The sequence below is a fragment of the Sminthopsis crassicaudata genome, chromosome 1 (genome assembly GCF_048593235.1).
Source record: "Sminthopsis crassicaudata isolate SCR6 chromosome 1, ASM4859323v1, whole genome shotgun sequence".
Taxonomy (NCBI): Eukaryota; Metazoa; Chordata; class Mammalia; order Dasyuromorphia; family Dasyuridae; genus Sminthopsis; species Sminthopsis crassicaudata.
In genome coordinates this window covers 396,238,659-396,256,810 of record NC_133617.1, presented here as the reverse complement: position 1 = coordinate 396,256,810, position 18,152 = coordinate 396,238,659, and the positions used below count along the sequence as shown (strand labels likewise).

The following is an 18,152-nucleotide window of genomic DNA, read 5'->3' as shown; positions in this document are numbered from 1 at the left end:
ATCTATGAATTTTTTGATCTTGGGGCATTCTGATGATGGGCAGCTGCATCAGTAAGGGAATCTGTGGGTGGGAAATAGGGATGAAGTAAAATTTGGCCAAGATCACAACCCCATACTAATTAATGATCCTTTGGCCCAATGCCATGCTTTCCTGGGGTTTCCCCAGAAGACAAAGGACAATGACTAGAGCTTTTTGGCACTTCGGCTAGAAGGAAAAAGCAAGCTCTCTTTCTTTACCATCACATCTTGCAAAGCCTAGAATCCTCCTGCCTGCAAATTTTATCCAATAACTTCACAATACAGGAAAGCCTACTGTGAGGATAAGGATCAAATTAGTGCTGCCTGGCCTTGAAGGGCAAGACTAAGACCAATAGTGGGGGAAGAAGTGTACTTAATAATTAGAGCTCTCCCATAAGAGAACAGACTCTCTCAGGAATCCAGGTTTATTGACTCCCAAGTTTGTACTCTTTCCACTACCCAAAAACAATCTTCAAAGTTATTTTGTTCAATCCTCAATTTAACTGATAAAATGGATCCATAGAGATTTGGTAATTTGCTTCTTTCCTACTCCCCAAACTGTCAATCCTACCTCCACAACCCTTCCCCCCCCTCCCACTTCCAACACACACACACACACACACACCATCACTTCCGCTCACTCTAAACTGCCAAGGTCTGAACCTTTCTTACCCAGGTGACTGCCACAGCCTCCTTTCCCAGCTTGATATTATCTCTAAATTTCAACACTTCTAGCGACGTCCTTTGTATTACTCACATTCTATCTTATATCCTAGTTCTATGTCCACATTTAATCTAGTGGACTATGAGCTCCTTAAAAGCCAAACACTAGCCTTTTTCATCTCTGTATGTGCTAGTACAATATTTTACATACACCAGAAATTTAATAAATCGTCCCACATCTTGGCTTATACTTCTTGGGCACAGAGGCTGATGATAGACTCAGGCAGTTTAGACGCTATCTTGTACAACAGTTGCTAATCTTCATTGGTGAAAAATCTTTCCCTTCAATGGAGTAAATTACATTTAATGAAATCATCGGTCTGGACAATTCACTAAGTTTTCCATGAAATTTATTGCTCACTGTTTCTCATGCTCATCTTCCAAAGTGGGCTAAAAGCAACGTGAGGGCAACCTCACTTTTTCAATATTCCACATGGTGCCCAGAACAGTGTGGAACAAGTGGCAGGTCTTCAAGAAAGATTCAATGAATAGAAACACAAGAGATGGACCAAAAATATTTTCAGATCAAACCAAAATTTTAAAAGGGAAAACAAGTTTATTTCATGCAATTTACAATTCACAATAAGCTTAGTGTTATGAAAAGGTTAAAAAACACCCACACATTTTGTCATATATTTGTTCTGGAAACAATGGGCAGCCACCTTCCCTCTTTGGATAAAGGAGGAAGCCCCATGTAAAGTTCCCTCCCAGATTCCTCTGGGTGGACTACTTAAATTACAACTTTTCATGTGCACTTCGCTGCTGCTAAGTTTAATCTTGATGCAACTTTAAAGCTCAGGAGCCAGGGCCCACTCTTGGCTCTGAGTTCTGCTGCAATAAGAACACTTTAAAGAGATTGAAATGAAGACTTATTGCTAATTTGCTAGCTGGGAAATAAAGCATCACAGAAAAAACCTCAGGAAGGTAGTGGGCACTGAAAACACAGTCAAATGGATAATTTTCTCCCTGGCAAATCAGTTGGAGGGAAGCAAGGGGAAGGGAGTACTTGAAGAGGACTGGGAGGCTCTTGGGAAGAGCTTTCAAAACCCAGACCCCCTGGAATTCAAATCCTGCCCAAATGAAGAGAAGTCTTAACTGAACCGTCTTGTTTAAGAGCAGCAGCTCAGTAGCTTTTGAGAAAGGAAAGAGTAGTCAGACGCATACCCATCCCTTTCCAGTGTTTCCACAGTCTGAACCAAGGAAATGGCCCACATCCTGGGGAACCACTGCTCAATTAATTAGGGCCGAACTTGTGCATAAGCATCTTGGTCAGATCTCTAAAAGAGAGAACAAATACCAAGTAAAGAAAAAAAAAAGTGCCCAGCCCCTCTCACAATTACAATTCAGGCCTTCAAGAGGGAATGTCTAAAAACAATCACCTCCGAGTGGCAACTCTAGTAGCAACAGTGCGAAAGTACTAAGTCTAGAGAAGTAGTCCCGAGCTCAAAGCCAAGCTAGAGGTTCCAGGACTGGTTCAGTCAATCAGAAGGGATGTGGGAAAGGAAGACAGTGTGTTAGGGAAAAGGCATCACCCCAATATTCTCAGAGCCTATCACCTGAAATTCTAACAGGTTGAACAGACACATTCAGAAATGGAGGGAAAGGAAGAAGAAAAAAGAGGGACAGAGAGGGAAGAAGGCAAAGAAATTCCCCCCAATGACCCAAGGACAGACAGTGGCATCAATAAATCAGACCCGAAGGAGGCTTAGCCTTCCCCAAGGGCATGTGCATCTGATCCAAAGTTATTGGGTTTTGTTCTTTTTTTTATTTTTTTATTTTTTTTTAAAGGCAGCAGCTACTCTTTCAAAATAAGTTTGAGCACCATATCTAATTGTAGACAGACAGACACACAGTCCCCAAAGACAGACCTGGAAGGTGTTAGCCCTTAGTATTTTCTACCGCAGTAAAAGTGTGAGCTCCTTAGGACAGATAACAACAAAAAAATGAAACAACTAAAAACCCCATAGTGGTGCAGAATTAGCCCTTTGTAGTCCCAGTCAGGCAGAAAGGCCAAAGTTGTTGCCAGGGCAGTCAGACCCAATAGGCCAGTGCTATTTGAGGAAGGGAGTTACTGGAGACTGGTGTTAACCAGCAAGTAAATCCTCACACAGTGATGACAACTGTTTTTCTGAGTGCTTTTTGGACCCATAAAAGAGCCCTAATTTCAAAGCATATTCAAAGGATTAATCCCTTTGCTTTTCCAAAGGGTTTCTAGAAAATGGGGAACAGCCTGAAATAATGGCCAAAGTATCATTCCTGAGTTAAGTCCCAGAACTGATAGAAACTGACATCTGGAAATGCTCAGTTTTCTGTTCCCTTTCTTCCCACCTGCTCAGATTTCAGCTTCTGGGTAATTAAGACCAGAAAATAAATAGAGCAACAGGGAGGTACCAGAAGCACTTCTTATATCTCCATTTTTTTTTTTTCCAGTTGCAGCAGCAGTTAAGTTTACAATTCAAGCTGTAAAAAAAAGTCTGACTCTTAGACCACTGGATGGGATAACTAAAAATTAAGTTTTTCCATGGACATTAGAAAATTAAAAGAACAATAAGATTTGACCAGAAATTCTATGAGAAATGCTCTAGACTAGTGGAGGTCACATCTGTACCCTGATACTGGGAGGTAAACTATAGGCTAATTAATTTTTCGTGGAATTTTAGTAAAACTCTTTCAACTGATGGTACAGAATTTCCTGGAGTAGCTTTTCTGCTAGTTTATATGGAAGACACTGAATGAAAATTTATACTCTCAAAGTGGTTTTGGGGGAAGAAACTTATGGTAAATTGCTCTTACAGCTAGACAGAGAGAATTAATCAATGCAAAACAGACATCAGCATTTCTATAATATAATACTCTTCTGATTTTTATATAGTGGCAGGTGTGAGAATCCTAACAGTCTTAAGAATGATGAGCCAGTTGCACATAGCAAGCCTCCTCTGGAGGCAGCCATCTGTACTTGGTCTTGGATACAAGATTTTGAAAACACAAGGAATAAAACAGCAGGTCCTTTGGAGTTCTAGAGGAGAAATAATCCTAGCCTAAGGTCTGATTTTACGGGCCACTAAAGAATGCACTGCTACTTAGTAAGGGAAACTAGAAGTTCTCCCCCCTAATCCCCTCCCCCCCAATTCTTTCAAATGAGTTGTCTAGAAATTTCCCATGAAACTTGGGAAATCATCATTTATAGCATCATTTTTATTTTTAGCCAAAAAAAGAGACAGACACAACATTAACAACTTTATGAGGTATCAATAAAATTTCATTTTAAAATGGTGCTCCTTTCACCACCTTCCCAAACAGGGGAATAATGGAGGCAAAAAGGAAGGCAATGCCATTGGGAGAAGCAAATGAACAATGGCAAGTATTCCAATATGAAGTCACTCCATAAGGGAAATTCTTCAGTTCTGGAATAATTCTGCAAATTCTACTTCCAAGAAATCTGTATGCTTTCTTTCTAGTACTTTCTTTTTTTTTTCTTTCAGGTCTGCTGGCTATAATCAGTCCTGAAAAGTCACACTACAGTTGCTTGGTCAAAAGAAAGGAATTATAATACCCTTCTTGTGCAGTGATTGGAATGTGGATGACAAGAGACAGGCACTAAGCGAACCTTACTTCTGGGAACCATGACTCTTGCTCCCTAAGGCAAATAAAACCAAGCCAAGAAATAGAACTCTGAGCTTACTCTGCATGGCTCACAAGAGCAAAACTAATGCCTTGATGGTAGCAGAGATGCCCTAGACTACATCTGGAGCTCAATGTAATCAATCTCTAGCCCCAGATGCTGATCTAGGGACTTTGGCAGCAGAGACTTTTAGATGCAGTTTAAGACACTAACAACTATTATGCTTATCTGTAAATATACATTATTATTTGCTATTTTCAAGGGGAAACTTAGGCATTAAACTTTAAGCTGATAAAATATGGATACCTAAAAAAGTATAAAAGTATAAATATCCCCTTTAGAATAAATTTTAGTTAATTAAGTCTCAATATCTTTAAAAAAAAAAACACCACAAACCTTTCTTCTCAATATCACTAATCAAATGGATGCTAAGCAGCTAGCAGCTTCCTGCAGAAAACATATCCAAGTGGAAACAACACACAACAAATCCTTCCATACCTCAGCTGGGTGAAAGGAAAAAAAACAAAAAAAAAACATTTAGCCTATTACTAAATCTGTTCTGTAAGAAATATTTTTGTTTTTGTTTTTTTACAAATAGTTTAAGCCAACCTTTTTAACAATAACATACAACAAACTTTATAAAAAGGGAGGTTTGTTGAACATGTCACTGGCAAGAGGAAGGGATGGCGGCAACATTTCAGGAAATATTTTGAAATTTAATGTTTTAAAAGCCTTAAAATTCTAGACATCCTCCAAAATGTAAATGTCAGCAATCCTGAGGGTCAGTTTTCTTACACCTTCCCTTTAAAACAGTTGTTAATTAGGAGCAAAGAGTCTACTCATTCTAGATACTCACATCTTCACCTTACCAAACAGAGCTTTAGAAAACTAGTTTCACACTACTACTTTAGTTAAATCTGTTTAAAAAGCATGCTAAAAGATTTTAAAAAAAAAAACAAAAACAAAAACACTAATAGTTCCAATCTTATGTAAGGCTAGCATATCCTGTACTGGTTCTGTGTGGGGTGTGAGATCTCAAACATCCCCATGATTCTAGAGAGAACTGCATAGTTTTAGAAAGAAAATGAAAGAGGAAGAGAGAGACATATGATGCACTGTAAACATCCTGAATTTTTCAATTCAATCCAGATTTTAAACTCAAGAAATCAGGTGAAAATCTGTGCAAAACACCTCCCCAATCCCAATGGAGATCACTTGGACAACAGATGCGTGGACAGAGTGACGTCAGCAATTACAACCGACCAGTCTATATAATTTTAGGCAAAGTACCTCTCTTTCGATCATTTAACCTAATCCAAAAAAATTCTTTTAAGCATTCCTAGAAAGTAAAAACAGGAACATTTGGTAAATGAGCTATAATTTTTTTTTTTTTTTTTTTAAAGGGAGAAGGGGTAGATAATACAAAGTTTTCTTAACTGGAAAGTACATTTTCTAATCCAACATTTAGCTGGGATGGAAGCTTAATTTTTGTTAGAAGATTTAGTTACTAAGAAAAGATCTTCAGGAAGTAGTGACAAAAAGAATCTTCTCTTATTAGGTACTTCACTTTAATGGCAAAGGTAACTCTCAACTAAATGCATGCAATAAGACTGGTTGGCTGAACTTATCTCACTTGTATGTTCCTGCTGCCTGGTGATAAAACATATTACATTCTGATATCATTTGATCTCCTAAAGCTTGGATGGGGTGACCAAACAGTGTAAGACAGTAAACTGGGGCTGCCAAGCATTTCCTAACAGTGAAGGCCCCAAACATCTGCATTTAAGGGTTGTAATATGTAGCACCAAGTACATTGTCCTTTAAACTATCTTCAAAGATTAATACCAAAGGAAAAAAAAAGAAAGGTTAAAAAAAAATCACTTCACACCAATCATTATAGGATCTTTCCACCTCAGTCCTGTACAGACAGACCTGGGGAAGAATTCAGGGTGTGTGCTAATTCCACCCAGGGCCAGTCCTGCCATGTGCCAGCACCAGGCTGAACACACACATTCTCTGTGCACTCTGCCAAAGAGTGATTTCTTCACGCTCTCACAGCCAGTCAATTCCATCTCACACTACTTAAATAGGCCCTCAAAAAAAGATTCAAATTCAAACCCAGATCTCAATAAAAAATTGTCTAAAGCAGGTTTCTTCTTATAGCCAAGCCTCTTCAACATGGCATTTCATTGTATTTTGGGAGGAAAAAAAGCGAAAATTCTTCATCTCTCAATACTGTGATCTTCACATCCTGGAACCCCTCTCTTGCAAAATCTGAAAGAACAAATGCAGAATGAAAAGTCAGAAAAAAACTTTACTAAAAGCTTAAGCACTTGTCTTCAAAGGGCAGTCGCTCAACTGCTTAGTCCCTTGAAAGGCAACCAAGTTCACTGAGCTTTTTAAAAAGCCCTCCTTCCCTCCCCCCAAAAAAAAGCTTAATTTGAAGCAAAGGAATGGTGGACAGCGTGTCTCCATAGTTTCAAGTATCTTAGGTGCTCCTAAGCAGGAGCTAAGAGAGCTAGTAAATAACTGGCAAGAAATGATATTACAATATTTCTCATAGCTGCAATCACTATCAGATTATGAAAGCCCACAACCAGACAGCACAATGGGTGCAGTGGTTTTGAGGTTACTGGAGGTTACATACACATGCACACACGCGCATATACAAACACACACACACACACACACACACACACACACACACACACACACCCTTTACCATATCTTGATAGTTATTCTTAGGAAAAATAGAAAACACACTAGATTAATAGACAACAGCATAATGCACAAATCACAACCTAATCTCTACTATGAAAAGCTTTTCTGGCCTTTAAAATATTACATTTTCCAATACCATATATGGTCTATGCAATTTCACAGGGTTTTACAAAGAGATGGGGGATTATCATTTGATATTGTCTAAGGGGGTTTTTGGTATTTCTTTTTTTAGTCAAGGTTGTACTAATCTCATCTCACAAAAGTAAGGACAAATCAAAACTACTAAACTGCAAAAAGTTATCAAACTTTGCATACCCTTTGATCCAGCAGTGTTCCTACTGAGCTTATATTCCAAAGAGATACTAAAGAAGGGAAAGGGACCTATATGTGCAAAAATATTTGTGGTAGCTCTCCTTGTAGTGGCTAGGAACTGGAAACTGAGTGGATGTCCATCAGCTGGAGAACAGCTGAATAAATTGTGGTATATGAATATTATGGAATATTATTCTGTAAGAAATGACCAGCAAGATTTTAGAAAGGCCTGGAGATAGTTACATGAACTAATGGTGAGTGAAATGAGCAGGATCAGGAGATCATTATATACTTCAACAATAATACTATATGATGATCAATTCTGATAGATGTGACTCTTTTCAACAATGAGATGAATCAAATCAGTTCCATTTGTTCAATAACGAATAGAACCAGCTACACTCAGTGAAAGAACACTGGGAAATGAATGTGAACCACTATGTAGAATTTCCAATCCCTCTGTTTTTGTCCACCTACATTTTTTATTTCCTTCACAGGTTAATTGTACGCTATTTCAAAGTCTGATTCTTCTTGTGCACCAAAATAACTGAATGGATATGTACACATATATTGTATTTAACATACACTTTAACATCTTTAACAGGTATTGGTCTACCTGCTATCTGAGAGAGATGGTGGGGGGAAGGAGGAGAAAAATTGCAACAAAAGGTTTTGCAATTGTCAATGCTGAAAAATTACCCATGCATATATCTTGTAAATAAAAAGCTATGAAAGAAAGAAAGAGAGAAAGAGAGAGAGAGAGAGAGAGAGAGAGAGAGAGAGAGAGAGAGAGAGAGAGAGAGAGAGAGAAAGAAAGAAAGAAAGAAAGAAAGAAAGAAAGAAAGAAAGAAAGAAAGAAAGAAAGAAAGAAAGAAAGAAAGAAAGAAAGAAAGAAAGAAAGAAAGAAAGAAAGAAAGAAAGAAAGAAAGAAAGAAAGAAAGAAAGAAAGAAAGAAAGAAAGAAAGAAAGAAAGAAAGAAAGAAAGAAAGAAAGAAAGAAAGAAAGAAAGAAAGAAAGAAAGAAAGAAAGAAAGAAAGAAAGAAAAAGAGTATGAAGGGAAAAAAAAAACCAAAACTACTGAGCTGTTAGGTTATGGGTAAATGTAATTTCCTGCATTTATGGGTAAGGTTAAATTAAAACATTGATGCATCTATGATCTGTTGACTAGTATAGAATGTAACTAATCTTTCCTACTCCTGTCAAAGAATGAAAGACTAATGGGATCTGAAACCTGGTCAATGGAAAGACCCAAGATATCAGAACTCATGACTGGACTGATTAGTCTTATAACCTTTCTTTTTTTTTTTTTTTTCATTTTTAATTTATATATTATCTGTGCACAAACGAAATAGTTGATAAACTCAAAAGATACCATTAATCAAGTCCAAAAGATGCTATTTTCTTTGGTTAAAAATTTAAATATCACCAACTCCGAGCAAAAGCAATATTTCTAATTATAAATTATAACATATGTTGAAATAGCTACTGTAAAGCTGAAAAACCTTAGGCAAAAATGCTTTTTCTGAGGCAACAGTGCTTCTTCAGTCTGTACTAAAGACTAATAAATAATTTACAGTCAACCTGTGATGGTTGAGACAATGTTACAGTGCAGGTTTCTACAGAAATGTATACTTAAAGGAATTATACAGGATCATAATTTTTACTGCATTTTAAATGAATTTGCCTAAATTGAACTTTTGCTGAAAATTTTATCAAAATTGTTTTCACGATCAGAGAAGTATCTGTCTTCAAACGCATCTCACTGTTCTTAGCCTTTTTTGATTATGAATCTTGCTCAGTTTTTTCTATTGCAATGTATGTTTTTCAAAATGCAGTTTCAAATGGACATTTTGAATGCTACACAAATGAAATAAAAAACACGAGGCGTAAATCTTATAGCACTTGGCTAGCAAAAGACGCACACCTAAGTTCCAAAAAGCAATATTGTACCATAAATAATTTGTTTCTTCTCAATACCTTTTATTCAATATAATACACTCCATGGGCCAATGTTTTAAAAAACAAATGAATCAAATAGATGTACAAAATAATACAAATAGATGTAAAAGCTGATATGTTTCCAAAAATCACAATAAATATAGAACAAAGAATAAAAAACACTGATTCCTACTGAACTAAAAACAAAACAGAATCTACTGTATTTCATCTTAAAATATGGTGCATCAATTTAGTTTCATAACAGGACAAAAATTTAAGTCAAAATGAAATAAAACTTGAGGAATTGTCATTTCATAAAAAATATATTACATTTTTTCTTTTCCTTTTTTTTTTTGTTTTTTGATTACACTGAGCCTCCTTAGTTCTTTGATTGCAGATGGCATTTTCTGTCTAAAGTCTACTGGGATTACTTTGGACCATAAATTACATTTTTCTCAAGAGACATAAATGTTGCTAATGATGGCTACACAGACAACTGCTATTAATAAACCTTTTAGGTTTGCTCCACAGTTGTAGAAACCCATTGAACTGAGCAACTTTCAGTTGTTGCTGCATTAAATTTAGGATTTTGTAATTTTTGAGGATTTCTCCAGAAAGGGCCCATCACATTTATTGAATTTACTGCTGGGGTAAAGGTTCTATAGTTCCTGATGAAAAGATATGTGTTTCTACCAGATGCAGAGCTATACATACATAGCAATTCCTATAGTATTTTCCAATCTTCCCAGGTCAGGAATAAATATTAGTATGAGCCCTGAATCTTCTGTTGCAAAAGTCTATAAATCCTGATGAATTTGGAAGAAGGCTTAAAATTGCTAGGGGTTAGTTAGATACTGATGATAGTGTGCCAGGGTTCTATATTTCTTGGAGGAAAGTTGGGAGCTGTTGCCTTATTTATTCTTGAAGTTGAGATACTGCAGCAAAAGGATACTGTTAAGATCATCTGTGTAGTAGGATCAACATGCTGGCTTGGCTACATCTCATTCTTTGTGCAAAAGGCAAATGAAAGGTTCTGCCTAAGCTATGGATTTTCAGATATCTGCTATAATAGATTCTGCATTCCTGTTATATTGAATATATCAGCTATTACTCCAAATTCCAATCTAACACAGTAGTTAATATCCTGTCCTGCAGGGCTGGACAAACCTGATCTTAGGAACATCCAATTTCTCTTTCCCATTCCAGGTCTTCATGGTGACTTTAGTGGTCTTGGAGTTTCTAGTTAGAGGTCACCCCTGCTCCTGTCAAGCACTCAGTTATAGGGGGGAGCAGAAGAAACTCAGGCAGAAGCAAAGTCACCCAGTTGCCCACTTATAACCTCATTCCAAATAGAATTCTTATCAACTTGGAAATGGGCAGAGCAAACAAGGAAAGATCTAAATTTGTAACTTTATGCAAATCATTTCACTTGTTTACCTCAATTTCCTAATCTGTAAAAGGATAATAGTAGCACCTACCTGGCAGTGTTGTGAGGATTACATGATTGTGAAGTGCTTAACACAATACCTGGTATATAGGTATATAATATAATATTGTCTAAATGTTAACTTTTCTTATTATTTCTTTAATTGAATATAATTACTCTATAGTGGTTAACTCTATACTGGGTTTTAGATGTGATTGATATAAAATATAAAATTTGGTAAGGCACTGTATCAGAAATGCTGTTAAAAAAGCAACTTCTCTTAATTTGGATGTTGTAAATATATGAATTGAGCTTATTAAAATGATGTGATAAAAACGTTTGGAAACTGTTAAATACTAAGTGAGGTATATTTACTTTAAAATGGATAATAATAATTTACTGTTTGGAGAAAAGTACTATATATCCTTTAAGTTATTCTTATCCATGAGGTTCCTTAAGAGTTGTTATTTGGCATGTATAGTGATCTCTTGGTTCTGTTCATTTCACTCAGCATAAATTCATGTAAGTCTCTTCAAGCTTCTCTAAAATCATTCTGCTGATAGTTTTTTATAGAACAAAAATATTCCATAATATTCATATACTATAATTTATTCAGCCATTCTCCAGCTGATGGGCATTCACTCAGTTTCCAGTTTTCTTGCCACTACAAAAAGGGCTGCCCAAACATTTTTGCACATGACCTCATATCATTTTAAAAGAATGAAATATTTTCAGGATCTACCCTTATTCATAAATATATACTTACACAAGAATGGCAGATCCACAGAAGCCATTTACCTAGTTATATAGAATATGGAGTTGACCACAAATAAAGATCAACATGATCTTTCATATTTGGGTCCTATTGTGATAATTCAGGTGTTTTCGTATCAATCCCTTCAGTGACAAACTTACATTATTCATCTATCCTCGTTATGGAAATTTGCTGTGAAAGACAGGGACATGGTTATGATAGTGTTAAGACTTCCATCAAGGACCCAGATTGATCTAACACAAGCCATAGTGGGAAAAACTCAGTTCTATTTGATTCCAGGTAGGAGTCACAGTTAACAGTCAGACATGCAGCAGAGTTCCACATTTATTGACAGAGTATCAAAAGCCAGCCTTAGCATTAATGGGTGGGGGTGGAGTGGGGAGAGAATTTCCTGTTCAGAAATATCACAATAGGAAAACTCAGTCAAGAGGCTTCTATTTTGCCTTTGCCTGGGCTATCCCCTTAATTTTTCTCAGGGACAGACATCTACTTGTAGAAGTTCCTTTGGGTAGCATAGTATCTTCCTTGAATGATGGGAGACCATTGGCCTCATGGAAATTCAATAAATACACTTTCCTATCATAACTTTCAGTCCCCTCGCTCAGTCATTAGCTGTGTGCTGAAACTCATCTAAAGTGGTCTGATATACATCCTTTGGCTTTGTTCTATTGGAGTGTCAGCTAGAGGAAGTAACCATACATATCTCCTTTTGAAAAGCTTTTCTGGCACTTCCCAACTCCCACCACACCCAAATCTAAGCTAGAGCTTTTCCCATATATATATCTCTATCAAGAGGAGATAACTCTGTTGCTTCTTTTATACAGAAGCAATAAACCAGGCTGCTAGAACTCCATGATATGTGTGGCAGAACAGATTGGACATTCATACTTTTCAATACATGACTTTGGTCCAAAAGATAAGATCTATCTCAAGAATTTCCAGCAGATCAAGGAACTCATTCTTCTTGGGACAGTCCCATTCCAGGTGCTACTGACCACTCCAACAGTAATCAAAATCAAGGGAAAGAATTCCTGGATACATAATTCTCACATAAAACCTACCCCTATCCATATTATCTCATAATGTTTTTGCTATGTTTAATTTGTGCCTTTTTGTGGTCTTTTCCTCCCCTATCTACTCCTCCCAGGAAGGAAAAAACTTGATGCTGTCAGTAATCTTTATTTTGGAGGATTAGGGAGGTTAGATCATGCTTTGTATCACCTCAAAGCTATTGGGCCTCATAGGTGTTGAGTTTGTCATTATATACAATCAAGGGGACTTTGACTTATGTACAATCTTTTCCATTATGGATACTGGGGTCATTCTGCAACTCATCAGGATTGTTGGAGGTAATCTGCAGGCCTTAGGAGGAGCCACTGGACCCCCTTGATTCCTGGGACCCTTTTCTTTTTTATGCTGGCTAAATACATTCACAGAAAAATTATCCAACTGGATAGCTTCTCAAATTGCTAAATTAGAAAATAGTAAATTCTTTGTACTGCTTAATGATATCACCACAGCTTACAAGAATTGGAATGCTATACTGCTTATATCAACCGCTTGCCTATGCCCCCAATATGTGTTAAGCAGAAATAAGGGATTAATGCCACCTTGACTCTGGGTGAGGTAGTGAATCAGTCAAACTGTCCAGTTCCCCAAAGTCACTAAAGACCCATTTCTGTTTGCTATTGCACTGGTGTAAGAATCACTTCTGATAACAAGACCACACCAAATTATGCTTTTCTTCGGCAATATCATCTTTAGTAGCTTTACAGCTGTCATCTTCAACGAAGTCACTCACCCTGCTAAGACCTTTCCCAAAGTAGACCAGGCCCACTTAAACTATCTGTGAAATAGCTATCTACTCTATCAGTAGCCCCTTGTGGACTAATGATTCCTAGACGGTTTTGTCTGTGGTGATAAGGGCTTATTCCTCCCTTCCCCTTAATTGGTTTGGGAGAAATGGAACCATCCACTTGGCCCCACCAATGTTATTTAAAAAAATAAAATAAAATACCATACAACTAGCAGGAAAGAAATCTGCTGGAAATCTTAAAAGAATTGGGAATTGAGAACACTAAACTTGCTTCATTTTATAGCACCTACAGTCTGTATAGTTACTAGAATTGTCTTAATTCCAGGGAAATTATCACTGTATTACTGACTGTCTTGTAGAATGCAGTTAATATAATCAATGTTCCCAAATTCTGGAACATTCTTAAAATAGTAACTGTACTATTAGAAAACCTTTGTAAATCTCTGTTCAGGGTCCATGACCTACTGAGGGGATCCTGGACATAATTTGTTCTGCAACTGCATGACTTGCAAATATCACATAACTAGGAATCTCTTTCTTCTGTTATTATAAAACTGCCCACAACAGAACAAAAACATAAAATAATAGAAGACAGCAGGTTTGGGGGAAAAAAAAATTGAGAATGCAGGATTATCTTGAGAAGCACCTAGTCAAGTAGAAAGAGCTTCAGACATGTTAGTCTGACTCAGCATGCCCTAGCCAAGTACATGCTTAGTTATTTGGAAAACCTTTTATTATATTGCATGGAAAGCCACTACTTTGTAATCTCCTCAATGTAGAGGCATATACTCCTTGTCAAAGAATAGGTCTACTTCCTTTACCATGACAACCCTGATTTAATGTGTGCTCTACTTTCATTCAAGACACAGGTGAACTGAAGGAATGAGTGTGTAGGAGTGTGCCAGATGGGCAGGGGAGGGTGGGGGTTGCACCAAGACAACCAGCTGACATGTTTCAGTTGTGGATTCACTCCCACACCTGAGGCTAACAATCCACAGGAAATCTTGATGCCTTGAAACAGGGTGATGGAACTTTGCAGCTTTGCTAGTAGGTTACTACCAGCTACACTTTTTTAAAGTCCCTTTGAGGAACACAGAATAAAATTGATCAAGTCAGCAGTTTTCATTCTTTGCTGGAAAAGTTAGCTCTCCTAAGTAGATGGTTCCTGACAAAGGTAATGAGTAATGTTTATGGGATACAGACACACAGAATTTCCTCATGAACATGAACAAATTTTTCATATTATGCATGCAGATCAAATAACTGAAAATAATTAGCAAACAGTCTACATTTCAAGTCACTGGCTAACTAAGCAAATTTCTTCAAATTTCTTTCATACACTCCTCTGCTTAAAGCCTTCACCGGTTTCCTAGTGACTAAAGCAGGATTGTCAAACATGATGATACCTCCTAGTAATGGCAAAGAAATGAAAATACAACAAAATACACTTACTTTGGAGGGTGGGAAGGATTTATGTTCAGAATCTTCAAGATTCAGAAAGACAGATAGGCATACAGATAGATACCCAGTAGCCATATCATTTTGCATCCCATTTGCACTCCTCTATGCTCCCTCAAACCTCATCTTGCAAGATCTTTTCACCCCTGATATACCTCCTCAGCCTTCCCTTGTCCCTGCAATTCCGTCTCTCCTTCTGACTGGAGAGGGTAAACAGTAAGGGTAGGACTGTCTTTTTACTATTTGTATCCCAGAGTCTAGCATAGTTCCTGGCACATGACAGGCACTTAATGTTTATTGGCTGATCGGAATCAAATAAAAGAATATTTTTTCCCCCTGAGCTGAGACAAGTGATTTGCCCAGAGTCACATAGCTAGGAAGAGTTAAGTGTCTGAGGCCATATTTGAACTCAGGTCCTCCTGACTTCACAGGGCCAGTGCTCTATCCACTGCGCCACCTCGATGCCCCTGAAAGACTACTTTTAAAGCATTTGTGACAATGCCCAGCACATAGTAGGAGCTATATAAATGGTTATTCCATCCCTTTTATGATTAGTCATTTTTGTTCTACTCATTACACATTATACTTTGAAGTTTTCTTTTTATAGCTTCTCTAATAAGAACAATCCTATAGAGTCCAGCTTCTTAAACTGTGGTTCATGATCTCATATGGATGGGATCTTGTAACTGAATATGGGGGAGGAGGGAAGAAATCTTAAAATTATGATTTATTATCAATAAATATTTGGTTTGTGAGGGCATACACACACACACACACACACACACACACACACACACACACACACCCTATATACCTAGAGATTTACATAAAAATTTCTCGGGCACAAAGGGATCATGAGTGAAAAAAAGTCTAAGAAGCCCAGTTCTAGATACCAATAATAATCTGACAATCACAGAGACACTCATGGAAGGTAGCAGAAGAGCATCAAAACTGGAAAGCCATATGTGAGAACCTGTCAAATTAGAACTTGACATTTAAATTCATACACAGCTATTTGCAAAGAAAATCTGTCTATATTCAAGGGTAAGTTTGGCCCTAAAAAGAAGGAAATTACTTGGCTAGCTAAATATAGTCCACTGCTAAGAAAATCCTTAACTGGTTATTAATAACATCTGAAAAGTTTAAGCATTCTATGGAGATGACCCTTTTTCATTATCACCACCTCCAGCTCTAATTTACAGCATTTATAAACCCAGATGCCCTAGAACTCTTGGTTACCAGAAAAAGCACCCATTTGATTTCCTTTATGATGATTATCATTCCATTTTCTAATATGCTGGCTATAGGTTTCTGGGTCACCAAAAACCCCATAGGAGGTTTATGACATTACTCAAAGCTTTTAATTTCAAGCCAAAATTTCCAAATATTCTGTAACTTTTAAAGCTATCCATACTAATATTTGGGGAGCATCAAATTTTTGATAAGTGAAATGAGAGCACACAACATTGGTCAATAAGTTTTGTTAATCTGAGCCTTCTGATGTTTCTGTAATTATCCACTACAACCCAATGAGAAGATGTCTGACAAAATAAGATCAAACTGTTGTCTTTGGAAATAACCCTGCTGAAAAGCTGTGTTTCCTGAATCTGAAATTATTTATATAACAAATCTTGGAAAAAGAGGTATTAACCAGAAACAACTGCAGGGAACTCTACTTATTTGCTTACTCCCATCCTTTCTGGGCATCTTTAATACTTAGAAAATTCTTCATAAGTATATTGATCTACATTCTGCCTCTTAATATCTTTTATCCATTAGCTATAGTTCTTCTGGCATAGAAGAATAAATCTAATCCATTTTCTATGTTACAGGCCTTCAAATACAAAGTGTTTCAAAAGTCTTAGTGCAGTTTAAGCTTTAATAGTTCAAAAGAGTTTTTAAACTTTTAAGCTATACTAAGACCTTTGAGATATCCTGTATCTGAAAATATTAATGCAGTTAGATAAAGTCATAAAGATCAAACATTATTGTTGTTCTAATATACCTGGCCTCTCCCATATTCCAGCCCAAATCTTCTCTTCTCCAAGTTAAATATTCTCAGGAATTTCAATAATCTTGTCATATTCTCCTCACCATCCTGGCTACCCCCCAATCCAGATACATTCCATTCCAGTTTATACTTTTTTTCCCTAAAATAACCTATAACTGAATACAATTCTCTAGATATAGTCTGTCCAAGGCATTTCTCTTAATGTAGCTCAAGATCATATGTTGACCTACTTTGAGCCTACATAAAACTTAGTTCACTAAAATTTCCAATTCTTTATATGAACACCTAGATACATCTCCCTAAACAATATCTTAATAGTTGATTTTTAAGCTAATGTGTAGAACTTTACATTTATCTTTATTAAATGGCATCGTATAGGATTCAGTCCCTTATTCCAACCTGCTGAATTCTCTTTGGATCCTGCCATTCAATACATTGGCTAAATCTCCCATCTTTATGTCACCCACACATTATATCAGCATGCCATTTAAGCTTTCACCCATGTGATTAATAAAAATGTTGAATAAAATAAAGTCAATGAGAGAGCCCTATAACATAACATTAGAAATTTCACTGCCAGCTACCATAACAACCAATGTTAGTTATTTAGTGGTAAAATAGACTATGTACTTCCAACAAGTCTTTACAGTCAGAAAGACACACTTAGGTTAGCTCACTACACAGGATCTACAATCAGTCAGGGAATTTTAGGGAACACCAGTGACACAGGAGAACTACAACTGAACAAACATACCAGCAGCACTAACTAAAGGAGAAGTTTGAGTTAAGGGTGAGATATTTCTGGGTCATCAAAAGGTGAGGCATTTGAAGGAATTTCTAGGGCAGCTAAAGCTCACCATTACATTTAAACTTAATCTGAGTCATTCATATCGTAATCCGTCTCCTCATCTTCACTCTGGTTCAGCATGCACCATGCAGCAAGTACAGAGAAGGGATTAGTGGCCGGAGAGAGGGGAAGAAAAGACAGCAAAGTTTAGTCAACAGCCAAGACATAAGAATACAATTAATCAACAAATATAAAGTGGGTTTTTTTGTTATTCAAAAGCTTGTGTGGAGAAGTAGTACCCAAGGGACATTTCACAATTTGTAACAAAGAGTTAGCTGAAAAATGAAGGAAAGTGAAAATATTTTAATAGGAGAAATCCTTCAGTTTTCCATCTTGTACAGAACAACTAAATTACCTCTGGAAGCCTTATGGAATACCAGTCTATTCATAAGGAACGCCATAACTTCGTCATAGAGCAAAAAAAAAAAAAAAGATTATACATGCACAGAATGGAGAAAGGTTTTGTGGTTACAGGGTGTACTCCT

At 36.8% G+C, this 18,152-nt stretch overlaps 1 protein-coding gene across 2 annotated transcripts in view; it reads right to left on the bottom strand.

Moving 5' to 3' along the window:
* Positions 1–1,277: 1,277 nt before the first annotated feature.
* Positions 1,278–18,152, bottom strand: part of KCTD5 (potassium channel tetramerization domain containing 5) — a 94,359-nt gene continuing 77,484 nt past the window's right edge. For both annotated transcript variants that reach the window (XM_074279865.1, XM_074279866.1), the window contains one exon: positions 1,278–6,637. In XM_074279865.1, the coding sequence (XP_074135966.1) occupies positions 6,608–6,637 (30 nt within the window). In that variant the 3' untranslated portion in view covers positions 1,278–6,607. The remainder of the gene's footprint in view (positions 6,638–18,152) is intronic.